General features: G+C 37.0%; 1 protein-coding gene across 1 annotated transcript; it reads right to left on the bottom strand.

The window, feature by feature from the left end:
• Positions 1–316: 316 nt before the first annotated feature.
• Positions 317–27884, bottom strand: NCOA3 (nuclear receptor coactivator 3). The gene is made up of 22 exons (XM_069872136.1): positions 27809–27884; positions 23668–23775; positions 21866–22038; positions 21053–21153; positions 19883–20057; positions 19256–19444; positions 18883–18984; positions 17957–18097; positions 16571–16718; positions 15278–15666; positions 14140–15020; positions 12494–12629; positions 11195–11383; positions 10045–10284; positions 8614–8740; positions 8001–8172; positions 6986–7282; positions 5775–5879; positions 5079–5301; positions 4706–4880; positions 3999–4140; positions 317–2989 (listed from the first exon to the last, which is right to left on the bottom strand). The coding sequence occupies exons 2-22, from the start codon at positions 23754–23756 to the stop codon at positions 2978–2980; spliced, it is 4206 nt and encodes a 1401-aa protein (XP_069728237.1). The 5' UTR covers positions 23757–23775; positions 27809–27884; the 3' UTR covers positions 317–2977.

The following is a 27884-nucleotide window of genomic DNA, read 5'->3' as shown; positions in this document are numbered from 1 at the left end:
GTGGTTTCACACTTGCTGCTCTATCGTTCTTGTCATCTCGTAGTCTGCACATAAACTCCAAAATAAAATGTGTGCTAATTGATACAACATTCAAACAGTTTTGTCTTATGACTGAAAAATGGTTCTGATTTTCTAACTTTAAAAGCAGTATTTTAAGCCAAGATTGGAAAAAAATACATGTGAATTTTATAAAAACATGGTTTCTGTGATCATAAGAGTAACAGAGACGTAGCAAAGCGCTGCTCGCTGTGCAGCAGGGATCAGCAGTGACTGCACCAGCTCATTGTTCTATTGGTGAAAAATGTTACACAGGTCCTTTTTAAAAAACATTCAGAAAAACCTGCTGCTACAGAACCAAAACAGAATCTGTGCAGATACCAAATGTCAGCAGATTTCAAGGTCAGTTTTATTTACTGCAGATTTTCAGACTAGGTGCAGTATTAGGATCAGTGCTGCCAAGAGAGATAATATTGATGCATCTTAAAAACACCCCCCTCCCGCCTTAATCAAGTTTAAACTAAAAATCTTTGGATTCAGCAAAAAAGTAGGTACTGGAAAGCTCCAACACTCTAAACACAGTTGAGAAAATGATCCTTTATAACACCAGTCAGGTACCAGTTATACAGAGGTGTATAAATAGAATCAAGTCTTTTAAAAAAATTAGAAGGGCATGATGTATAAAGGCGCATATCCAGACTAACAGCTCACCTGGGGAACGCACAGGGTTTGTAGCTTCCATCAAGAGAATGAACAACTACAAAGTATAAAGATTGTTCTACTGATTTGATATAAAAAGCAAGGGACTATTGCCTCTTGCCTTCAGGAGGCAGCACTTACTCAACAGATATGTTCTAAGGAATAAAAAAGCTAAAAGTTCCTTAGGCTTTTAAAAGTTTTGCATTAAAATCACATGAGCTGGACTGATGGTCTCAAATTCTACCCTCTAACCTATGCACTCGGGACTAATGGCAGAGACAGGCCTGCATGAAGCAGATCAACTGACTCTACATTCCCTTTGGAACACAGGGCTGGATGCGAAGGATGAACTTTTGGAGACTTATTTCTAGTTAAAGTTATTTCTATTAAAATGGAAGATCACTGAATATTCAGAACAATAAACCCACCTCTTGCTTACAGGACCAAGAAAGAGCAATCAAGAACGCAGATATTTTTTTTTTTTTTTTTTTTCTCCTCCCTTGCGAGAAGTCAGTTCTCTGTTACACAATGAACAACAAAACAGAAGCACCACACAGCTTCAACATTTCTGGGTTGTCCCTTATGAAACTTGAGAGCTTTGACTCCTAACTGCCTGAAACTGGAAAAACTCCAAAGGGATCTGCATTTCAAGGAACCAAAATAGAAGGGGGAAGGGAAGCCAATCAGCAAATAATACAAATAAATTTGTAACCAGACTTAAATACTGATATGAGAGAAACCTGCTTAGAAAATACATTCATTACTGTTATAATAGAACATCCAATGAGGTGCAGACGTTTGGTTAAAGTGTGGCTTAGTATCCTTAAGGATTTCTGGATGTCATGTAACAACAAAATTTTGCAACAGACGAACTTTTTTGAAGAACACTTAAGAGTTCATTGAAATCGACCAAAAAAGACACAATCCAGATTCATCAACTGAAAAAGCAACATACTCTGGAAGGACACAAGTGTCCTGGCAAGTCTAACACCATACAATGCAGAGCTTTTTATCCAATTGCCTCATAGAAAAAGAAATGTAACAAAGTGTTCACAGGTGGAGAAAGCTTTTAACAACTGGTCTTTTATAAAAAGCTATTATGTTAGAGATGTAAAAACAAATGAAGCGTTGAAGACCAAAGAAGAGAAAGATGTGGGCCCAAGTCACCCAGTTTCAAAGTCATTAAATTTAATTAAAAAAAAAGAAATTCTATTTGGACCTCAACTACGCTGAGTTTACAGAAATCAACTTTGTTAAATATTTAGCCTCACAAACTCTGCAAAAATGAGTTAGTGACCTACAGAAGTCATATATATAATACATTATCTTAAAGATCATATTTACAAAATTTATTCACAAAAAGACTGCAAAATTCTGAGACTGCAGTGCCTTGCCTTGAGTTTTCTGAAGTTCTTTTCAAAAAGATGAAGGATTATTGCTCTGATTTCTATACACAGAAAACGTTACGTTATGCAGTCTTTTCAAATAATTCTTAAGATTGTGTTTGAGAAAGAACATGAGCACACCCGACCTTCATATTAAGTCCATATCAAAGATATTGCATTCATCCATTATATACTCTTTTATAAAGTGCACTCAGCTGCACATCAATATGTAAATATTAGTCACAATTGTGTTTAAATAATTTAAATTCATTATCCTCTCTTTTTACCCCTTGGCTTCAACGGACAGGATTTTGGACCAGTCTGTGCCGATTCATTTTGCACTGCTACTTTGCTTGGGAAATCCTGACTCTGGGGGGGTAAGAGATTAAAAGCAGCATTTATATTCAGGAATTAATATAAAAGAGTCAAGGCTAGGAACTACATTCTCTGTCAGATATTTTTACTAGAGAAATCAGAAAATTCTTACCACCATGACTTCTCCAGGCACTTTTTTCTGCCTGTAGTTAAAGGGCTCTGGGTCGCTACAGTAAATAGAGCAGGTAACGGGGAGCCTACCCATCGTATCTGACATGCCATTGCTGAATTACCATTTCTAGAGGCAGAGCGCCAAAAATATTTATGACTTTTTTTGTACGCCACAATATACAATAATACAGAGGCTGCTTCCACTAAGATGTACTTCCGTTGGTTTGTTGTTTGTTGGGGTTTTTTCCCCTCTGAATGAAATAACTTAGAACATCCGCGTGACTGACAGGAAAAATAATTTCTTTCCCTAAGGCCAATCCTGGTTGCCATGAAGAATGCGTAGCTCTCTGTTACAATAATAGTGCATCATTAACACAGCGCATTCTCATTTGAAGATATGATTCTAGGTGTCAGCAGTATTTCTGTTAAAGCAAAGAAGAAATGATCATCAGAGGAAATAAAAAACACTTTACTGAAGAAAAAAAAACCAAAAAACGGTCATTGCAGTGTATTTGGAAGAAGAAATACTAACAGGCAGTTTTTAAGTGAAGAACAGCATTTTAGTGCTCTGATTTGAAGATAAATTTGTTGTAAAGAAATGCTGTCCCAGACTTTCCTGAATCTGTTATTTGGGTATCTCCACAGTATTGCCATGTGGGTTTGGAAAGTCTGACATCTCACCTTCCTTTTCCCCTCTTTATAAAAGGTATTTGTCATCTCTTAGTCCTCCAATACCTCCCTTATCCCCTAGTAGTCCTGAGATTACTTTGGCTGCTTCCTTAGGTACCTTGGACAAAATTTCATGAGGTACTTTCGACTTGAATACATTTAACTTATCTCCATAGTATGTTGCTCATCCTTTGATATTTTGTGAGAAGATTACAACAAAAGCATATTTAGTATTTCAACCTTTGCAGTGCTCACTAGTAGCTTATTTTCCCCTTAAATAAGAGGCCTAAATTTTCAATAGTTTCTTGCCATGCATACACAAGCTATTCTAAGGTATTACAAGGGTATCATCCGCAACTTCTGACAGAAGGAGGATCCCATACCACCAGGATCCTTGGGCTATTATTTAGAATCTTTAACATCTGCTGAAGATGCTTTTCACAATCTCCATGTTTGCTCTCTAGGATTTCTCCAGGTTCAGAAACATTTAAGCATCCTTTGTGCAGTTTAAGCCTTGATCCTACCTATGATACTTCTAAGTCAGCAGCTAATCACAGCATGCAGCTTGGGTTCATCATGGATTTGACTTAAAAATCATCAAAAGTAAAGTATCTCTTGGGACATACAAATGGTAGGTCCATGGATGTGAATACAAACAGGATAAATGAGAACAGGCTTGTGCCAGAGGAATGGCTTGAAGCAAACCATACTCAATAGGAAAAGAGTCAACAGATCTTTCATCAATCTTTATGTGCAGCTCACCTGGTCTGGACCCATAGGCATCCCTGACATAGACATGGTATTAATATTCATCTGCCCAATATGGCCACTGCTGCCATTCATGTGCATCATACTGTACGCTGCTGGATTTCCCTGATGGCTGAACTGCTGCTGTGGGAAAGAACTGAAACACAAAAGGACAAATAAAATTACCTTCCAAGTTTATAGATTGATATATTGCCTTTCCTACACGAGCTATCAACACGTGAATGATAAAACTATTTTTATATTTACTTGTTCCTATCATCTGTTTAGCGTGGAAACAGCAATTGCACTCCAAAAAGGAATTTTGAATTTTTTAGATATGCCCAGAAGTATGTGTACACATTTCCTATTGTGACCTTTTTGGAGGCTTCTGTTAGGGCTGAACCATCCATTGCAATACTTTTCTGAACCTTTCTGGTTCTCACCCACAATGAGTTATTTTTTCAGTAGTCAAAACACAGAATGTTGTTTCCGCTTAACAAAGACTGCAGAGGTCCAATATGAGTAGACAGCGCTAAGCATAAGATACATTTAATCTGCCGATTTCCTAAATCAGAGCAGGATCAAGGACAATACTGGCACCAGAGATAAAATTACTTTTCCGTCTTCTAAATCCTTTTCCTACTGCAAGATACTTAACATAGCTTCTATTTTTGACAAAATGGAAGAATTTTTGAGCCACAGGTTATAACTGTGAGGTTCACCTGCTCCTGGCCAGGCTTCCAGACGGCCAGCCCTTCATCTCAGGGGACTGGTACATTGTTGCTGTCTGAGGATGCTGCATCATAGGATTCTGTGAGGGTCCAATTCTTGATGACATCATTGGGTTGGGAGGGCTTGGTACTCTGCTAAACGCAGGATCCGGTTGTTGGCTTATTCCTTAACAGACAAAAGACAGACAATATACCAGTTATCATCACCTAGTTTGTCTTGCAATGATGGGAGGGAAAAAAAGCCATCTGTTTTTGTAGAAGTAAGTTCTCAGAATGACTGGTATTTAGGTAATAATAACTAATAATAAAAGAAGAAATGGAAAAGAACACCAGATAGAAAATAAATCCATGTTAGCACCATTACCATAATTAGGTGGATAGGGGAACTGCTGTGGAGGAACTTGAGCCATTGGTGGGCCTGTCAAAGCACTATCCATGCTTCCAGAGGCAGTCACATTTGGTGGTGGACTGAAGGCCTGAGGTTGCTGTTGCTGCTGCATCATCATTGCCATCCTCTGTTGTCTAAAATGATGACTTATTAGCTCCCTGTTACGCTGAGCCACCATTTGAGCATTAAGAAAACCTTGCTGTTATCCCCCAAAGAAAAGAAAAATCATATTAGAACAGACTTTTACAACTGAAATCACATCAGAGTCAAACTTCCTGCACTCCTCCTAAAACCCAGCATATCCATTACCAGAAGAGAGTTAAGAAAACCCTCAGCCAGTACAAAAATCATCAAAATACCAGACAAAGGTTTTCATTAAGTTGTCATTAGCGCTAAACAAATTATAAAGTAGATGAGCTATCATATCCAATAGGGAAAAGACTATTGGCACACAATATTGATAGCATGATCTAAGGAACAAATCCTTCTGAAATCTCATGAGTAAGAGAGGTGAAAACCCACCCCTTTTTAATTGTACAGGGAAAAAAAACAAACCAAAAAGGGAACTATGCTGGGGAACTATGAAGAAAGGTCCAGATTCTAAACAGACATGCAAGAGATGTGTTCATTTAAGAATTACTGTTTCTAGTGGCTACTGTAGTAGCTACTTACCTGTGATCCCACCTGTGGCTGCATAACTGGTCTCATCACTGAGGTATTAGCACTGACTGGATTTTCCATTTTCATTTCAAGCGCTTGACGGGTCTGATTCATAAACTTGGAAAAAGACATTTTAGTTCTATTAGCTTGAAAATACCAGTATCTGAGCACAGTAAAGGCAATTCCTCCAAAAAGCATTCTTTACAGACCTCTTGAATCCACGAAGTGCAATGGTTAATTTTTGCCTTGTTTGATGTACCTGAAGTACCAAACTACATGGTTAAGCAGCTCAAACAGAGACAAAAAGAAAAACCCTCCAAACAGTGCAGCTATAGCTGGGTTTTTAAGAATAAATACATAACAGACTATCTACTTGTTCCAAGTCATGTCTTGGACAGAAGAGTATAACCACTAGCTTTGCTTAAAGTAATAAAATTCTGCCTCCTTCCCTCTCCATTACAGAATGCCAAAGCCATTACAGATTGAATTAGTGTTACAGAACAACCAACAAACAAACAACAAAGAGAAAACAGCATTTCCCATGGATTAAATATTTCCATTCCATATCACACAGTACTATCTGAGTTTTCTGAGTTTTATTTGTACGTTGTATTTGATATCAGGGCCGCATTTTCACATGGGGAACTCAAAGCTGAAATCATGGAGCAATTGTTCAAGGCAATGTTAAGATCTATGTGGCAGTATCTATTCTCTCACCTTTCATACTACAAAAATATCTAAAATGTCATCAAATCAATAAATGGAAAGCAAACCCTCATTTCAGTAAGTTCAAACGATTAGTTAGAAAACATACTGAAAAGGAAGTAACATTTGATTTACAGGAGAAATGCGGCTGTCCATTTAATGACATCGGTGAGATTCAGAAAAAATACTACATCTTAACATGGATAAAGACATCATCCAGGGCTACACCATACAAGAGCACTGTTTTTAAGTAGCAATAATGTTGTGTGCTGCAGGAACCAATCCAATCTGTAGCTAAGAAGGCTGATGAAGGAAAAACACTTGTCCTAATAAAGGTTCTTTCACTCCTACAGCCATTAGGCACTCAGTGTGAAAGGCACTGTCAAAATGAAAGATCTGTCCTTTCAATAGTCTGCTGTAACGTCAATGTTCATATCTGTGGAGCAGCACAATTCTGTGTGTGCACCTTATTCCATTCTGAAACAAGAAGAAAGTGTAAACGCAGGACCAAAGATTACCTGCTGCCCCTGAAGCCTCTGCTGGAGCTGCATGCGGAGCTGCTTTGGTGTATTGGTTCGAGGTCTCATCACATTTGCTCTAGGATGCATGCTTTGAAGTGGAAAACTGCTCTGTTGGCTCATCTGATTCATCACTGAATTAAAAGATGGCTGTTGTCCCTGCATGTTACTAAAACCTCCTGGCATTGCTGCCCCTTGCCCTTGATAGGGCTGACCATATAACGAAGACTTCTGGTCAATCATAACTGAAGATTCCTGACCTTGAAATGAATCTTGTTTGGGTTCCAAACCTTGTCCCTTCAACAGATACAAAAGTGTTTTCACTAGCAGTATATTCTTTAAGTAGGAATTCCTAAAGAAACGATAAAGCTAACACAGCACACAACAACCAAAAGTTTCTTGGGTAGAACATTGCATGGACAGATTACTATTAGTTTTGTCTCCAGACAAAGGAAATAGCAAAAGTTACTAATAATAGATTTTTTTAAAATCAGTTCTGCCTCACAGTGCTTACGCAGGCATGCCAATATCATTATTCAAGCCCTTCCACACTTTTAAACTGCTATTTGTACAAACAGCAGTGTAATTTTGTCTTTATTAGCAAGTTCCAAGTTATTCGCAGAATTCCTTTTTCCTATTCGCTAGCCATGCCAATTCAAGCTGGAACTGGAGATGGAAGCATCCTACTCACTAACACATCACTGCCAGTCGAATATTCCACAACCCAAACTCAGTTGACATTAGTTTACTAAAGAAACTCAACACAAATCTCTGCCTATTGAATTATGATTATTTATACCCCAAAATAAAGTCCTATTATACCAAGGCGTATTACAGTGAACTTAGATAAGAAGATGCCATTTTATGTTTTCATAATGCACTGAAACCCACTACTCAGTGTAGAAGCTTCCAAAGGTAGATTTAGGTAAATGAAGTCAAGGAAGTGGAGGCCCTCTTCACTTTCTTTTCAAGTAACAAAATAATACAGTTTTTTTGAAAATTTGTGTTTCCTTACTTGGTTTACAAGATCAGGAATTCCTAATGCTCTATCAATTTCTTCCAGACCTGTGACATCTGTATTACTCAGCAATGTGTGCAGCTGATCCAAAAGCGCCCGTTCATCATTCTGGCCTTCCATATTTGGTGCCGGACATAAGAGGTCATCCAAAGAATTTCTAACTAATTGTCTGTAAATATAAAAATATCACAACCATTATGGACTATAAAGGCATATACAGAGTTTTTATATAAGATACTGACCTGGAGATCATTAAGCACTATAAGAACTTAAGTCCCAATTTTAGGTCCTAAAATGTATCCTTAGACACACGTAAATTGGGTTTTCTCCTGGCTTCTGCACATGCAGGACATGATTTCAGTTTTTCCCACCTCTTTTCTCTGTGCCTCCCAATTGAAGGACTCATTGATTTTGTTAGCAGTGCCTTCAGGGGAGCTGGGTTGAAAGCCATCCAATGTCATATCAGCAGCAGAAATGGAAATAAGACTCCTGACTCCAATCTACTATCCCCATTGCATATGCAACATTAATTTTTTTCCAAGTCCTAAATTCTTCTGACAAACAGTAAACAGTTGTATTAAAGTCGTCTTAAAACCTTCCTCAATTCTACCTGTTTTGTGAACCACGCGATGCTTGCTCCATGGACAGCATGTTGTCAGGCCATGATCCAGGTTGGTTAGATGGACCTGGCTGTCCATACGGATTGCCCCCCATGCCGATGTTTATCTCATTTGGCCCTGTGAGGTAAAACATTTAGGTGTTTTTTTAGAAGAAAAGCTGTCATTTTGCTCTCCCAGTTTTCACACAAAGCACTATAGATGATAACACAAACTGTTAAGCAGCTTCACAAGCTTTCCACTAGCATGCTATAAAGCCTATACATACACAAACTCACACTCAAGATAAATTCAGAAGTATAAGAGACCACAGATTTAAATGACAGTGATCTAAAGCTGCTACCCTGTTAGAGCAGAGTTGCTATTTCTAATCCTTAAACCCCTAAAATAGGAATGTGACAGATAGAGCAACTTTACAAGCAAGAAAATGAGTTTTCTAGCTGATGAAGTCTGAGTACTAACAAATACACATTGTCGTAGTGACATCAACAACATTTGGCACTTTAAATTCCAAAACAGGGTGAAAATCAAAAGAAACAGAAGGTACATGACAGCATTTTGCTTTTTGTGAGTATGGCCTTCCTTCTACCTGTTCAGATACAGCACTACACAGCAGGGCTTTGCTCACCTCATTATTTCCCAATATTTGTAGGAATCACCTAGTAATAATGATTTCTAGGAACCTAAGCTGAGGAATTTTGACTCAGGCAGGACTGCACAGATTTCTTCCCAATTTAGCCTTATATCCACATGTCCCACTGAAACAGTAACTCTGTCTAAGAGAACTGGTAACAGCTCCAGTAGCCTTGCATAAGAAAGGAAAAAAGGAATGCCACTGTCTACTTCAGCCCTTCTGGGGCATGCCAGCATTGGCACATTAGAAAGTACACTCTTCATATTTCAGACACACAAACATGAATACTTAAGAGAAACTGTATTTGCAATGTGGTTTTATGTGAAGTTTGGATATTCCCTGTGAGAAGAATTGTGAAATACTTAAGAAAATGTTTTAAAAAAACATAATTACTAAGAAGGTAACAGTAAAAAAACTTCTATATCAAGTACAATGAATTAAATTGATCAGAATTCTACTGTCTTCAAATAATCACAGATAAAATTTAGCTCATGGGATTTAGCAGAGAAGTACTGCAGTAAAGAAACACACAGGAAATTATCCCCAAAAAATCTGGAGACTCAGCATGAATTATCTGTGCATGAAACACAGGCATCACCAGAAGAAAACAAAAAGAACACCAAGAAGTCATCAAATGTCCCAGTCAGAGAACAATAACAGTCCTTACCTCAAAAAGTCTTTGGATGAAAAGCTAGTATTCTACCAAAACCAAAAAGATTCTGATGACGAATGCTTACTAAGAACCTTGTAAAATTGTGCTAAGTAGGACAATAAAAAGTAAAGAACTCACTCATGTGAATCATTTGCTGCTGTAGCATTGGTCTTGTCCCAGGTACGCTATTAGAGCGAACAGGCAGCCCAGACACAGAGCCACCCACTGTGGGCCTGGGAAGAGATGCACTGAATTCAGGTCCTGGTCTCAACATCGAAGCAGAACTTGTAGGTTCCAACCTGTTCACCTTTGAGTTCGGCAAACCCCAGTCTCCTGCCTGATGCTGATTCATAGCTACATTTCTGTTGGGAGCACTTGCTACAATGAAGAGCAGAAAATACAATAATTTTTCACTTAGAATACATTACATGTTCTGGTTTTAGAATTATTTTTATGGGGTTTTGTTTTTTTTTACCAGCGAGGACATCTGCCAACGACAGTACAATTCATTTAACTCCTACAAAAGCATCTAAAGCTTACCATGCCAAATTCTAAATCAAATAAATATATTAATCTAAATATATTTAAAATATCAATGACTGACTGCCATCATAGCATCATAGAATAACTAAGTTGGAAGAGACCCACCGGATCATCGAGTCCAACCATTCCTATCAAACACTAAACCATGCCCCTTAGCACCTCGTCCACCCGTGCCTTAAACACCTCCCAGGGAGGGTGACTCAACCACCTCCCTGGGCAGCCTCTGCCAGTGCCCAATGACCCTTTCTGTGAAAAATTTTTTCCTAATGTCCAGCCTGAACCTCCCCTGGCGGAGCTTGAGGCCATTCCCTCTCGTCCTGACCCCTGTCCCTTGGGAGAAGAGCCCAGCACCCTCCTCTCTACAACCTCCTTTCAGGTAGTTGTAGAGAGCAATGAGGTCTCCCCTCAGCCTCCTCTTCTCCAGGCTAAACACCCCCAGCTCTCTCAGCCGCTCCTCATAAGGCCTGTTCTCCAGCCCCTTCACCAGCTTCGTTGCTCTTCTCTGGACCTGTTCTTGTTTCTATATATCAAAAATATACCTTAAATTCAAAATTCGACATAGAAAACAGTAATTTAACTTCTAAACAAGAACAAAGTATTGTAAATAAAACATGCTGATGGCAAAATTAACATCCTTTAACGGCAAAGCTTCTTCTAATCAAAATTCATGTTATTATCTTGCAACATTTTTTACATAAGAGCTTTTTCTTTCATAATGAGATGTATTTGAACACAGTCAACAAACCTAGATTTGCTCCAAAATTTTCCTGGTTTTCAATCATCCTTGGACTTTCACCCATCAAGTTTTGCTTTTGTAACATGGAGAACGCATTGACATTCCTCACTTGAGCACCTGAGCCCATAGGACTGTCTAAGGACATGGCTCTGGTGAAAGATGGGCGGGTAGCCTGCATGGACTGGGGACTCCTCATACCTGTTAAAGAATTAAAAGATTTGTGCAACTATGCGTTTTAAATAGAAAATAATATTAATAACAAGTAAAGAAGTCTGATCTATTTACAGGTCCATACATGTGATCTTAAACAAATCAAAAATAGTTATTTTGCTTATGTACTCACTACACAAACCACATTTTTAGTACGTAGTTCAGACCTTTTACAGGAAAAGCCAAACGAAGTTCCCTTTGGCCCTAGACATAAAAAGGCTCATTTTAGTGCAAGTTCTATAATGAACCATGTTTTTAACATTTCAAAACACAGCAGTACTACAGACTCCTTGATATATACGAGTGAACTTGCCCAGCCTTTGGCTAACTCTGACATGGAGATAGAAACAAGTCAAATGGTTGTTTGAAACATGTTGAATCCAGCAGCAGTGTGTTTCTGAGCAGAGTCTACACGGGCTAATTAACCCAGAAATCACTGTGCTCCACAGCAGGAGCGTCAGTGGCCTCACATGTTCTTGTACTTCTTTTTACATTATTCATTATCCATGTTTCACCTTCGTTTCCCTCAGCAGTCTATTGGCCTACACAATCAAGAGATGACCAGCATTGTAAAAGAAAGTGGCAACTGCAGTGACATGAGTCTATTAGCAAGGTTATCTTTCCCCTCTACACAGTTTCCTACTAAGGAAGGGTGTTCCTTCCAATGTCAGGGAGGAGCAATGATTAAAATTTGCAGGCTACAGGATGGTTTTGCACAGAGTAAGTGGGAAATCAAAAGCTTGCCACCAATCCCATATTATTTTCCCTAGTCATTTGTAAGGAACAAAACTTCAGTTTTAATTTACAACACACAAAATGTTTTTCCTGATGTCATGTCTCTGAGAAACCTACGTTAGGCAAGCTCAGAAGAAACCATAAAATAAAGAATTGAAGTTAACTTTATTCATTGTGTAAACTGCAGACCAGTGCTGTCAAGCAAGTCAATAGTACAATTCCCCATTTTGCATTACCTTTGTCCTTGAAGATCTAGAAGACCAAGAAAGTATTCTCTAAGGATTTGAGGATGCATTATGTTTACATCAGGTAAGAAGAAAATCCTGATTTAAAAGCAAAGTGGTATTAAATTAAATTCCTTACCCAATAGGGCATTTCCTTGAAATAACACTTGCTTTGTTCCAAGGTTATTTCCATTTGCAGACATAGCATTATTGTAAAACTCTGAACTAGTCAGATCACCTAGAATTGCATCCAAATTATCCAAGTCTCCACTCATCTGAAAAAGAAGCAGTAAAATACCAAGGTTATTTACTACCTTACGGCTATTCTTCAGCTTTCATTTAGATACTTGTTAATCTTAAAAGGTATAACTGAAAGACAAATGTTTTAGTTTGCTGACAGTACCTTGGGCTATCTCTCCAGATATCATTTAGCTACATTTTAGAGTGTTTCGCTTAGCAAATTTTGAGAATTGGAAGAAACTGGAAGTATACATAAATAATAAGAGGAGCACTTATGAATATAAAAATTTCAGTCATCACAAATTACAAACATAAAAACACTAATGATGGCAAACAACATCAAGAAAACGTACCACTGAGTGATAAGCAAGTTATTCATAGAGACACAGAAAGCCTAATATGATCACTGGTAAACAAAAACGCATGGAAAGTACCCACAGATTTTTCTGGTCGATGTGAGAATTAAGCTTTCAAAATTTGTCTTTAAATCAGATGTGGTTTTAACAGAAAAAGAACTGCATGTATAGTGGATGCATATCACCATAATACAAGCTCCTCTGAATATGTTCATTAGATCTCAGGAGAGAGTACCACAATTATGCTCTGGGTACTTTAACACAGTTGATAGCGAGTTTTCTATAAGTGGCACTCCAAAAAAAGGTAATAGGATGTTTCATTCCTAGCCAGCCATTACCTAATATAAAAACTGTGCAGTAATTTTTTATTTACATAGTTATTACTGACTTTGGAAATCCCAGTTCTAAGATATCAACATGTTTTCAGTAAACTCTGCCATACTGACCAGTATTATTTACTATGAAGCAGTTCCAAATGTGACTTAGGAACTAAACACAAAAGAAATATTATCTACACATTATAATTTTAAGAACAAGCGTCCCTAACAAGTGTAACTCTGCTTTCAGAGGCATTGTTCCATGTTGATCTGATTTGCTATATCATGGTGTTTCTTGGAATTTCAACTCTAAAAACATTGGAACAAATAAGTATACGTATATTTTTTGAATGTTGAATATCTATGTATTTGGAACAACTTTTTCCCACACCTAAGGAAAAAAAGAATGTTAAAACCAATGAGTGAACTAAAACCAATCTCTAGCTATTTTAAGTATTACACATTTCTGTGTATTCTTTATATTTTCAAAACAAATCATGTAAGTTTCACTTTTTGATATTAGAGGCAATTACAGCTTCACTTCCTAATAATACACAAAAATAAGCATGTGCTCTGTGAAATTCCAGGTTTTAAAGATTTTAAAGGAATAATTTGTGAATATATGCTACATTAATCATACCATACCTTCAAGATGACAGTAGTCCAGGACTTCAGTACAGCACATCTGCTTATTTAGCAGTTCTTTTGATCTGTGCTTTTTCAGTCACAATAAAACCTGAGCATATCCTTTCACACAATTTACACAGAACATTATTAGAGATGTTTATACACGCATACTAAAAGCGTTCTATTTGTAGCCATTCACTGTAATATTGGCTTGTTCACTATCATCATTTTACATTATACCATACCTCTTCCATTGGCTCCGTTTTTATTTTCATCTCTTTTTCTTGACTAGAAGTAGGAATTGTAGAACTACTGCACTGTCCCACTTTATTATCCAAACTTTCTACTTTAGGCTTCAGCTCTTTGGAAAGTGGGTCTTTAACATCATCTTTATCCAACAGATATCTTAGTAAAGCATTGTTTTCCTTCTTCTTTGGGCTCAGTTGTTCCTGTTTGACAGTGCCTTCCCCACAGGGGGCTGTATTACTAGCATCATGATACGTGTCTTTACCAGTAGCTTCAGCCGTGATCTTGGCTACCTCTGCAGGAGAATTACCATTCTGCAACAACTTATGCAAAATCCTATGCTTCTCCTGTAGGAGCGAGCCATGCATGTTTGAGGAGGAAGATACCCCTCCAGATGTCGATGAGGAAACTCCTGAAGGACTGGTAACATTAGTAGAAGATTCTTTACAATTGGAGTCTAAAGGCGAGTTTGATGCTGCAGAATGTCCTCTTTCATCTGAGGAGCATGTGAGGAGCTGAAGCAGTTTTTTATGCCCTTTGCTTTCAGATGGTCCTCTCTGGCTTTCAGGTGCCTCCAGATTTCCCTCTTTACTATCTTTTTCAATGAGGAGATCCCTGCTGTTTGACTGGCAGATGGAACTTTCCACTTGGTTCTGTTCACAATACAAACCAGAAGGGCTTTTGGAGTCCTGAGTACTCGTTTTACTTTGCTGAGCTATGTTCATGTTTGGGGAATTATCCAATTTTGGACCCGGCGAAGAAAGTGTTGATAAAAGCGAAGTTCCAACACCCTCACTAATGGCTTGAAGAGCACTAAGAGAACTGCTAGAGAAGGTGCTGTTGCTGGTATTGCTGGCAGATCCCATTGGAGAGTGCATACCTGTATCACATAATAGATATCAAACTTATTAGACTACAGTACAGTCTGTGTCTATTTTTTCCTTTGAGTATGCATGACTGTCACATTAAGCTAATTATTTGAAAATAAAGTTTTACAATGACGTAAGGTATAATACCTTTAAGTAACACATACAAGGTGATAAAAAACTGCTAGAAAGGATGAAAGACTGTATTCAGATAAAAGTGAGAAAAGATAGCTTAAAAAAAAAAGAAGAGCTTATAGCAAAAATAAAATACCTGTAACTGGAGAAAACTGGTGTGAACTCATTTTTGGACTCCCTCGATTCCTAGGAGATATCATTAGATTCTGTTGGTTGGAAGTTAAACCAGGACTGCCATGTGGCGGGCTATTTATGTTTAACCCATAAGTGTTGTTCTGATAAGCAGAAGACTGCATTCCAGGTCCAGAGTTCACCGGCCCCATAGTACCAGGGCCTCCATATCGAGTGCTGCTCAGCTGACCCACCGCATTGGCATCTCCCATCCCATAGTTCCTGTTCTGCACTGGCATGCCTTGACCAGGTGACACGTTCATAAGACCACCAACAGAATTTGTGTTTCCAGTCACGGCTGTTCTGATGTTTTGCCCAACTGCGTTAGGAGTTGGCCGATATCCATTTTGTTCTCTGCAAGTTCAACAACATCCCCAGAATGCCCAAGAAAACAAATTAAAACCTTATCTGGAGTCAAGGGTTCAAAGATAGAATAACATTATTAAATAATTTTCTGACTATTTTTTCAAAAAGAGCAGTGAGAATTCAAGCTTCCACAAGAGCAGAACTAAATATCACCATCAATTTATTCATTATGGAAGCACTTGGTCCTCCAGGTGATATGTGTTAGAAGCACGTAGAGTATCGCTCCTTCAGAAGGCTTTCAACAGTCGGTCTGATTTATCAGTTTAAACATCTTCCTTCTTTTAGCCCCTTCCTGAGCCAATGCATGACACCATTCTACTGCGCACACTAATGATGCCCTGAACAAATCTTACTTTTCAGCTACGTATTTTTCGGCGTCTGGAGGCACTTTAATGCCAGAAGCAGACAGATGCCCTCCAGAGTGGCATTTCAATTATTCTTGTAATCAACGAGAACAGGTCACAGGAAGTGCTATGTAAGGTACATTTAACTTTGAGTCACCACTGATGCATCTGAGGGGGTTTTGTTGTCCTTTTAATTGGTCTGCAATTGAAGGGAGTAAGACAAAGCATATAACTGAGCATTTCTGTTTTCCGTATTTCATCACTATAAATGCTAACTGAAAAGAATAATGAAGACATAAGAGTGGCTCCATGCAGGTACTAAGGAAAAACCTCTCTTTTGACTCTCTGCCACACAGTTAAGTCAGGAGTGTCCCATTTGTGATGCATTTATTCATAAGCTATGCAAATCTGCTTCCCAAGTTATTCTGCTTCTGTTTGAGTTTTAACCAGATAAAATATTTTGTTATACTATTTTTTCAGGTATCTTCAAGGTCAGGTATATTTTTAAAAGCTATGACACTTAAATGACAGATACCACTGATTTTTACCTTTGAAGGAAGTGGGTAGAGACAAATCCATGGCGGTCATTAGTTACAGGATTTCGAAATAGTTTACTCTTTGTTTGTGCTGTGACTATAGTACCGTCCGCTAAAGAAAACCGATACAATGGTGTTTCAGCATGACCTTGTGTATAAGCTGTAAAGGAAATACACAAATATAGTTCATATTTAAAACCCCAAGAATTATTAATACACACTCTATGGAATTTTAACACACAGCCTTTCACTTGATGAAGATTAAAAAAAAAAAAAAAAATCAAATAGACATGCCCAAGATAGATATTCAGAGAAAGGAAGTATTCCACATTTTCTGCTAAGTAGAGAGACAATAAAAACAAACAAGATTTTTTTGTGCTATTTTTGTGCTGTACTGTTCTGTGCTCACCATTCACAGCTGTCAAAGTTCCACATCTATTAACAGACTTCCAGATCTAGGTTAGTAGGTTTCCATGGTTTCTCTTTGAGGACATGCACTAATCAACACTTAAAAATTAACTGTACTAACTATACAAGAAAACTAACATGGAATAGAAATGAAACTTGGAAGCTTTCAGACGAAGTATTTTGAACTTTAAATGCTTTATTTCAATCAAAAAAATGTAGAATCCATTGCTTCTAATCTGAGCTCCAAATTTCTCATTAATTTAGAATTTATTTCATCAGTTAAGTAGAACTTGCAATGGCACGGAAACTCCATTTTCTATCAGAATGCGTTTCTTTTTATTAAACATCCCCTCTATTTGAATTGCTTTGTGAGTCCTTCAAGGACTGGAGTTCAAAAAACTTCGAAAATGTTATCTTTCTTACTGAAGCCAGTGGCTGCACTTCATTTTATCTATCAAGGTTATCAAATTAGCATTTCAAATAACATAACATTGGAACACTGAAAATATTATGAGCCCTTGTGTCTTGAACAAGAAAAAGGCATCAACACAACTGTTACCACTTCCAATGAGCTAGCCTTTAACAAAAGAAAGAATGAATTAAAATAAAAAGAAAGTCAAACTAGTCTTTAATAAAAATAACAAGCTAATGATAATTAAGGATTACATGTTATTACAGAAATATAGCTGTCACTGTCATTACTATATCCATCTGTGGAAAACCAGCTTGCTTCAGGCTCCCAAATCATGTATCTGATACGTTCCATGAAAATTATCAAAACAGATTAACAAAAACGAAATTTATTTCCATCAGAGTTCCTATTTCTCAAGGTCATCTTCCTTCAGCTTTTAAGTATGAGTCACAGCAATTAACACTAACAAAAATATGAATAAAAAGAACACAAGCAGAATTTAGAATTATGTTTTTTCAGAAAAAATACGCAGTCATTTGGAAAAGCAGTAGGATCAAACACTGCAAACAGATGTTTACCTTCATGATAGTGGCGTTTGTTTGACCATGACTGCCCATCATTATGGCATAAGAACCTCTGAATACACCGACGAATTATATCTTCAAAGCCAGGTCTCATGGAAGACCGTAATGAGTTAGTATCAATGTTGACAAGTTTGCCTGTTAACAGGAAATAAAATAGAGAAGTCAAGTTCTTTCAGACTAAGTCAAACCTTTTGTATAAATATGGTACACATCAGAAGACTCCAATATCACCACTTTAATTTGCTCATCAGCCTAACACCAAGTTTTGAGTATGCAGAATTTGCATTTACGAATTACCTACCATATGAGAATACAATACTGCTTGTCAAAACATTAGTATTCAAAGAGATTTTATTAATTGAATAAGTGGAAGTTAAACACCCACACGTTAATGCCAGACCTTTAGAAAACAGTAACTTTGGTCTCTGTTTACAGGCACCCAAAGGATGCATACACAGTAAAATTTTCAAGAACACTGACCACAAACTACATCCACAAACGAACATCATAAACACTAACTGGCATCTGAAAAAGCCCCACTTGATTATAAGTATTTTAATTTAAACAGTATAAAACACTAAATATTAGCTCATGTACTGTATAAAAATACAAGCACTCTAAAGAATTTTCATTAGCTTCAGTTATGATTTAAAATATTTCTTATGTGTCAAGGAAAGCACAATGACAACCACTTGAAATGCTGCCAAGTTAAAACACAAGTAATGCTTTATACCAAGCTGCCAAGCAATAGCATACTAGCACAGAGACAGAAAATGCGTCCCACAGTTGTTGTTATATGCCACCGCCAACAAGGGTATATTGCAAAAAACAAGAGCATGCAAGCAAAAAAACCAAAAAACCAAAACAAAAAACCAAAACCTTCACACCCTTCATACCTTTATTTTGGGTACATTTCTCACCTGAAAGATCATGTCTTGTAATAAAGCTCTCTGGATTTGCTGGAAATACCCTTTCTGCAGTAGTGATACGACGTGCCACACAAATCATGCAGGATTGCAAATCTGTATTTAGAAAAGAATGGTTTCTTTTTAATTTTTCTCCCGTTTTATCCTATTAAAGCATGTAATTAAAAAAAAAACAACCTAATAGCTGGTGTCTTTCAATGTTAAAATGGAAGTATAAACAATAAAAATTGAAGTTTTGCATTCTGTTCCTTCTTTCTTAAAAAAAAAAGAGATTGCTGAAGCTACAGATTTCATAACACATATCAAATACCAGGACACTTTACTCAGAGATTTATTTTGAGCACAGTAATTCCATAAAATTTCCTACCTTCCCCCTCTTCCATCATAGCTCTTGGCTGAGATAAAGCAAAGCACTGCATAGTTTCATATCTTTGACGTAGATCCTGGTGGCTGCCTACATCTTCCAAAAGATCATGAGAGGTTTTCACCATCATCCGGCAATTGAATGTATGACTCTTCTGCCTGGGTGTTTCATTGGTCCAAGTAACTCCATTAACTTAAAAGGACACAGTAAGAATTGATAAAGATTTTCAGACAAAATCAATCCATAACTCATTTTTCTTAATTTAGATACCTCGTTACTAGCTTAGGGAGATCAAAGAATATTTTTAAGGTGCTTTCTCAATATACCACCTGTTTTACCCGTTGCTATAAAACAGCAGTACTGACAACCAAGTGAAAAAACCTCCTTCCCTTACATAACCCTTTCAGTCACTTGAAGGAGAGCTGAAAAGTCATTCACACACTTCAAAATCAAGCAGTTCCCTCAGCCGGTCTCGTGGCATTAGCAAACATGTTCCTTTAGTATCTTTGGTAATAGGTCAACAAATTGCAAAGGCTAAACACAGCATGAATTTCCAGCACATATATTTGTGGTATTTTTCTTCTCCGATTGTTTTCAGTAATAGCAGCACAGTAGATCAACTTTTATTACCTGAAGATTTAGGTAAATTTTTAAGAAAGTCCTTCCGGTCCTCTTCATGCAAGATGCCATAGACACTTGTATTCACCAAATCTTCTTGTTTATATTGCAGATACTGGGTGACGTTTTCCGACACAAATACTATGTTCCCATCTCGATTTACAACAAATAGGAATCCATCCAACGCCTAAATATTAACATGACAACCCATCACATAAGACACCATCTAACTGTGAACATAATTTAGTTTAAGAACTATGTGGGTGATAAATGTCCAGTTGCAATACATGCATTCTTTTCAAGGGTAGAGCAGAAGTTTTACGTTTTTCTCTGAGGAAAATCGTATCTGGTAAGGAGCGATTTCAGCATTAAAAATTAATCTGTTCATTTGTTATTCCATTGAGCTCTTTCACTGTGATAACCAGCCTTCTTGTTTCATTCTTGCTTTATTTGAACACAAGATAATGAATTTATAATATTATTTCAATAGCTGGCAAATTGAAACACAAAGAAATTCAGTATGAACAAGTAGTAAAACACAAAGACATTTCCTTCAGTGCGCAATAAGAGAGTCTATTTATATCTTAAAATACTGTATTTTCTTTACTAAACAAAACATTAGATATCTATGTAAAATAATTAAGTTGCAAACACGCTTTTCAATGGACTTGTAATTATGGGACTGGTTTTCTAGGCATAAAGAAAAGGTACCTGCTATGTACCTTTAAACAGAATTATTTTCAGGTTATTACCTGATGGCAACATTTGTTTAAAATGCTTCACAGTTCAGAAACACAAGCCCCAAGACACATCACAAACCTCTAGCCTTTGCAAAACCTCATCCATTTATTTTAATGCCTATCCCCTAAAAAAAGTAAACTATTCCTTGCATTACTACTAAGCACTGCTTTAGATGTAGTTTGCTAATGGTTACTGGACACTGGAGAAAGTAAAGTGCAAGAACATGAGAAAAAGCCAAATGTTTTTCTTCTCTTTCCTTCAGAGAATTTCAGCAAAATTTAGAAAACATGATAGATTTTATGTCTGACCCTTTCAAACACAGTTCTGTATAGTTCTTGCATACTACTCGTTACAATAGGATCGCTGGCTTTATTGCAACTTTTTCACCTGCTGTAAGCATTTGCTTTCATAGAGATTTACTAGGGTCTAATTTGTACTTGCCTGTAATAAAAGAGGTCCCAATGAATCTTTATCAATAACTCCTTGACCCGTAGAAGATACGTCAGCTTTCTGAACATCGTCATCATTAGAAACCGCTTTTCCTGAAACCCCAAAGACACATTTCAGTAAAGCAATGTTTTACAAGAAGACAACATTTCAATATTACAAGCCAGATTTTAGGAAGCATTAGAATAAAGGCAAAGAAAAGCACAAATGAGAAAAGCAGTGTCTATTTAATTGTTTGATTGCAAGCTATGTGTATTTTAAGTATAATGGAGTCCAATACTGTTTAGGAAGCATGTCTTAAACTGCACAATAAAACAAAGCAAAGTGCATATAAACATAATAGGGGAAAATAGCTATAAAAATCAATATATTTGATTGGAGGTGTGCCCCATAAGAATCTATGTATTTTTTAAGAAACTAATTTAAAAGCATGAAACTCTCTTTAAGCATGAAGTCCCTTGAAACAACAGACAAGAGTACATGTTCTTCATAGAAGTGGGTATTCAGGGTATTGTACCAGCAGATGGTATTAGCTTAGCTGTGGTTTCAGGAAACTGATAAGAAAGGCCATCCAAAGTTTTAAAGCCTTTATGTCCAGTAAAAGTAGTGGTAAACACTTGCTTGTTTTGAAACAGAAAACTATTTAAGGCATAATAAAAGTCTGGTCGAAGTCAGAGTCTGAAGGCTTTCTCAGTTACATGCTGTTGTGAAAAACCCGACTCGATTTCCCAAGTAACTGCCACTTTGGAAAAGGAATCACAAGAAAATTAAGTTATTCAGTTATTTTGGCTTAGCAGGGAACCATACCTTGCTCTTTTATCTGTCGAATCTGCCTCACAGTTTCTTTTAAAATAGCACATTTGTCTGGCTTGACATTGAAGTTGTCAATGTCACTCAGATTAGCAGATATCAATTCAGCCAGTTCTTCAATGTATTTGCTTTCCTGCTCACGTCGACGCTTCTCACCGCTGCAGGTCAGACTAGGAACCAAGAAAATAATTTCATATACTTACATAACATCATATACTATATATATACATATATCTCATACACAGCTCACTCTGCGAACTTTAATGTACTGCATGTAACACTTACCTATTAAACCTAGGTAACAGTTATTCTTCCAGTAAAAATATATCTGAAGGGCGTGTGTGTATTATTTTACATTGCTGTTCAGTTTTTCTGGATTTTAAGTACAAGTTTATCTTAAGAGGATATGGGAAAGTTATTCATCCAGAAATCCTCCTCTAATTATGACCAAATGTAATAAAAATAGTAATGCTCATACAGGAAGTACAGTTTAACCTCAAAAATTACTTAAAAATTGTTTATAATTTTTAGACAAATGAAAGAGAATTTTAACATTCTATGAAATCCTTTTGGTTTCCTTGTAATAAGATGACTACAGAATGTGATATCTCAGAAATTTCTAGGCATCGGTGAAAAAAACGCAACTTCAACATCAAAGAAAAGCAGAATCCCAGACAACCTACTGCTCCTAGATAAAGCCTCCCTCTGAAACTCCTTTTCCCCTATAGATTAAAGACAGTACCTACAACCTAAACCAACAGAGAGAACAGTGTCATACACAGAGTATGTCAAGAGCAGGAAAAGACAGACTCAGGAGAAAGGGAAGGGGCAAGAAGAGGCACACTGAGAACCAACAGAGAAGGAATATCCTTTGAGGAGAAACCAAGTGAGAGTTAGGAAAATCTGCATGGACCAACCCTGGAGAAAACAAATACATGACAAAGCAGGGGCTTGAAAGATAAAGCTAATAAAGGGTTACAAACTGAAAAGGAGAATTCCTGAATGGTCAGAGAGCCACTCGAGAAGAGAAATTGGAATGGAGATAACTGGGATACAGTGGGAGACTGAGGATCTCATACACAATCTGCTGCGTGTTGGAAATAATTAGCATGGCACAGTGGGGATGTACATAAAAGGGAGAAATATGAGTACACACGACACCTGGTATTTTGGTAAAACAAGACAAATTTAATGAAGGTTAATACTCCATGGAAACAGTGAAAGGACAATGCAGAACACTTAATATGTGGTGGAAACAATGAGGTTAGAGGAGGACAGAAAACCGAGTGCCTCAGATAAGGATTTCTGTCAGAGTTGAGTGAGGGGCAGGAAGACAGCACAGAATGCCAAAATACAAGATGAATGTGCACAGAACTAGTCTAGAGAAACAGAAGTTGAAGTAAGCACTCGATCTATTGCGGTGTTTGTTCTGTGCTGACCACAACCACCTGAAATGAAGCCTGCTCAATCAGCTACCAGACAGCAGATGCTGCCTTTGAAATTTCTGTGAAGCAAGAAGTTTTTCTTCTTTTGCTTTTCAATCACAGCTTCCATCTGTATTCCTTATATATTCACGCTATAAGACTTCCACAAGAGTCCAGTTACAGAGCTTAGTTCATCAGCTTTGGCATAGCTACTCATAACAGTAAGTTGGTACCCGCACAACTGAAGATGGCCTAGAGAATTTTTAAACTGAACAAAATGATTAGTTAGAACTTACAATACATTGCAATGAAAACTTGAAAAATACTTTTTAAAACTCAAAACACAAAAAAGGAAAGAGGTTTATATAAACCTACCTTGCACCTGGTATATCACAGGGCAACGGCTTGCGCTTCCTTGACTCATTGGTCAAGCTATCCAAGGAGTTTTCTCCTAACCCACTCATCTTGACCACGCATCAGCAACTAAAAGCGATAAAATAAGAACTGTGAATGAATGTCTCAAAATAATTCAAAACATGGAGAACTTACCCAGGTAAGTTATTTATTTCTATTTACAAGTACTTTTACTGGAAAATCCATTCACCTTTCTTACCATTAAATATAGCATTTGGCTACCATTTTTTTTAAGTCTATTTTGTATTTTGCCAAAATATGGGTTTACAAAGCTTTCTATCAATGTAAGCAAAAATAAAAGTAAAAAAAGCATTTCATTTGATTCAGAGATGCTTAAAATTTTGCTCCAATTTTTCCAGAAATCAAAAAGATTCTCAGTATTTTTGTGTATGTTTAGATAATCAGAAAAGAAAGTGGTAAATTCATATGTTATTTATGTCAAAATGTAGTTAAATACTAAGGATGCCATTATATAAAAAAAAAATCCAAGTGATACTTTAAGGCAATGAAGGACACACGACCAGGACACCGAAAATACAAAAATGTTTGATAGAATTTCCTCTTTTGTATGTCCCCTTCTTTTCATGCAATCTGACCACTGCAGCCACAAATAACTGTCATCTTCAGGAGTAAATCAGGGGGCTTACAGGAGTTTCAGAACAGTAACAAAAAAATTTTGCATTTGAAATAAACAATTACAAAAGATTCCTAGCTCCATAACTATGGTCATGGACTGCACAGGTGAGAAGTTGGGTTTACGTCTAAATACTTGATAGAAAACCAGGATGAATAAGACAAAACCCAATGTACAGAGAGATAGAAGAGCAACTCTGAAGATTTTTATTCACTCATATATTCCTTCAGGGCAAAAGCCCCTCAAGTACATTTATAGCATCCCACTTTATGTGAAGTCCAAGACAAATAAATTGTTACACCACTAGATGACAGTACAGCACCGAAACTGCCTTTTTCTTCAATTAAGCAGCTGAATGAAAAAATACTCACTGCACAAGTGAGCAGTTTCAAAAACAGATTACAGAAAGAGGCTATGATCATGCAAAACGCAGTTGATTGTCTGAAGCTGACACAAACAGAGCAGATGACTCCAAAGGTCTTACACCCGCAGCCCTCCCCAGTGTGTCCCCAGAGCCACCCTGTAGGCGACACATGCACATGCTCCAGGATCGGCACTTCCCTCCTGTCATGGCATTCCCGGGCAGAGCGGAGAGCTGCAGCATTAAGAGCTGCTGCAGAAAGGAAAAGCTTAAAATACAAGAGTTAAGGACAGCTGAGGAAGGGTGTGGGCACAGCACAGGTGTCAGAAGCCAAGAGTAAACTCTGTTTCAGAGGAGGAAAGATTTAATATACATTAAATAGTTGAAAGTTTGAGCTAGGACAGACATGTCTCCAGAATGTATTTTTGCAGGTAACAGGGTTGCATTAAATGATTCAGAATGGAAATGTCATTTCTGGTTTAACACCTACCTGCACCGACAGATAACTCAGTGTGATCAAAAAGATAATCAAAATTACTACATTGCGTCTCAGAAACATGGTACACATCAGGGAACACAACGCTTCTATTTAAGAAAACCTTTTAGTGCCTTAATATAGAACCTTGGAGAAGGAAGGAAAAAATCAGGTAATCTCTGCAGGCTGTTCCCCTACTTTTATACCAAGTAGCTTGTGGGGATTTATTCAGGCCTGAAGATGCTGAGCTCCTGCCCATGTATTTACCTTTCCCCAGGAGTGCCATTACAAGCTGAGAAGGCATGTAATGCCTAAAACAACCCTGTAACTGCTTAGCTACGGAAATAACAGAAGCTGCTTCCCAGTACGGATGGATTTACAGTACGAAGAGTTAACAGTCAAACTACTTTCTCTGCTACAGGAAATATTAGCAAAAGAAGCCATCATTGAGTGTGTTAATCATGAAAGAAATGACCAGTTAAAATGTACCAGGTGTTATATCTGTGCATTGAATATGAACCTATGATTTCTAATGGGATAAAAAGTCATTCCAGAAGGAAATCTACTCTGGGGGTTTGAGGGAGTTTTCCCGAAGCAAATCTGTCTGTCTTTCAAAAGACAGCTCCAAACCACAGCTTTCAAAAGTTAAAGCTTTGATGCATTTTCATATTAAAAGCCACAAAATTTAACATAGCCATCTTTATAAACTTACTTTCTGAGCTAACAGGCAACAGCACTATTTCATGAACCTATAATGTTGGCTAGAAAGACTCCTCTGCTAATTATACTGCACAGCATTACCTACACAAGTGAAACTCATTCCCATTTTTAAGGGAAAAAATTACAGTGAAATTCTTAATATTACTTGTGTAATTAAAATAAATTACAAATTTGCTTTATTTGACTCAATGAATAGCTCAGTTACTACATAAAACCAGGCAAACATAAATAATTCTGTTCAATTTTACGTAAGTGTAAATGTTATCCCACTGTCTTAGAATACTTTGTCTTTTTCATCAAACATCCTCACTAATAAAATGTATCTGTCTACCTCCTTTGCAATGCGCTATATACTTCTCACATGTCAGATCTGTTCATTTCTCAGTGAAAACCATGGATGGATTGTTATAAAGGTACTGGCTTTGACACATGACAGGTAAAATGAGTTCTTGTGATCATTGTCCCATCCACTGCAACAATATCTGTACAGCCTTTCAAACGAAACCATAGAATTTTTTAAAAAATCATCAGCATTTAGAACTAGCATTTTTCAGCCTGCCAGGATTTCAGTATTTTAACAGGCAAATTCCATTTCAGACTACCAAAGAAAAGATGTGCATGTTGGCAATACAGTATGTTTGAAATCATGAAAGATCCTAAAGCCATTTCCTAGTGAGCATTCAAGTCAAAAGGACATAGAGAGTTATTAAGCACAGTACGCAGAAAGGTTTCAGCTTGAGATGATGTTTCTTCCCTGATCTTGCTCACTTCACCCTCAAACAAATTGGGAAACAATTAATTTAACAACATTACTTAGTTGACTTTCTGCTAGTTTGCCTTTCAATACACTGTTTTCCTCCTCCAACTCAAAAATTCCCTCATGCCCGTGTTCTCAGTAGCCGAAGATGAAATTCCTAGTCACCAAATCAGATATGGCACCTGGGAAGGTTCTATCCTAACAGGGCCCCAAAACCACAAACAATTGATACTTCAGAGTTAGGGTTTTAATTTGTTCAGCCAAAATAGTTAAACATACACACAAAAAAAAAAACCCAACCCACAAAGCACAACCATACAAGATTAATATAAAACATATCCCACTTAATTTTTAAAATCACTATTTTCATAAAAGTATTTTTAGCACTTTGTAGGTCCCATGAAACCACCAACTCTTCCCTGTACTAAATAACATGTACTCATGGCATCTTGCATGCTTGGAAGGTCTTCTGTCTGAGCTTATTACTTGTTTGAAAAATTCACTAGGGAAAAAGCATAAACTGGCTCTTAGCATTGCCCAGAATAAGCCTATTATGAAGAATTAAATGAAACCAGTGAAACCAGTCCTTCTTAATGAATCACGAAGATGGTCTGGAATTTTTAACTGTATATAATGTTCAAATATTAAACATAATCCTCCTTTCTAAAAACAAATACATAATTGACACAGATTTTTAAGACTTAGACTGTAATAAACTAACTGGTTTATGCTAAGAGAAGCCCCAAATATTTAAAATTTATTTGATATAAATAAAACCAGAGGACATACCATTCAGCAACTCCATATTCTTAGCAAAAACTTGTTATTTCAAACTTACATTTCCCTCAAATACACATATATAAAAGGTATGACAGCTTCTCAGTGAAATTTTTAATTCAAAATATTCTTGAAACTATGAAAAGATTCTTCCGTTATATGACTGGCCACAGAAGCAACTCATGTGCTCATTTACATAGACAGGAATCCACAAGAAAAACTCAGAAAACTCACTTTCTGGCAATAGTAAAGTAAGGTTTTTTTCTGGTTTTTTTTCTTTTTTCTTTCCTCCCCTCTCTTTGTAAATTGTAGTCTTCAAAATGGTAAGGGAAAAACTATTAAGGTACATACAGTCAAAATATGAAATTGGTCACTTACTTGTCCTTAGCAAACATTCAAGCGCAGCATATTTTTCAGAGGACCTTCAGAATAAGAATTCATTTGAAGTCACATC

This window comes from Phaenicophaeus curvirostris, chromosome 18 (genome assembly GCF_032191515.1).
Source record: "Phaenicophaeus curvirostris isolate KB17595 chromosome 18, BPBGC_Pcur_1.0, whole genome shotgun sequence".
In the NCBI taxonomy this organism is placed as follows: domain Eukaryota; kingdom Metazoa; phylum Chordata; class Aves; order Cuculiformes; family Cuculidae; genus Phaenicophaeus; species Phaenicophaeus curvirostris.
Note: the sequence above shows the minus strand (reverse complement) of the source record. Positions and strands in the feature narration are given on the sequence as shown.

Bases quoted from the DNA above. Each gene is read 5' to 3' on its own strand.
- NCOA3 (XM_069872136.1), bottom strand. From the start codon at position 23,756: ATGAGTGGGTTAGGAGAAAACTCCTTGGATAGCTTGACCAATGAGTCA. The intron at 20,058-21,052 runs GCAAGTACAAAT...GTTAATATTTAG, and splicing joins TGGGACCTCTTTTATTACAG to GCGTTGGATGGATTCCTATT. The intron at 18,985-19,255 runs GTAGGAAATTTT...TTCTAAATACAG, and splicing joins TATGATGGAAGAGGGGGAAG to ATTTGCAATCCTGCATGATT.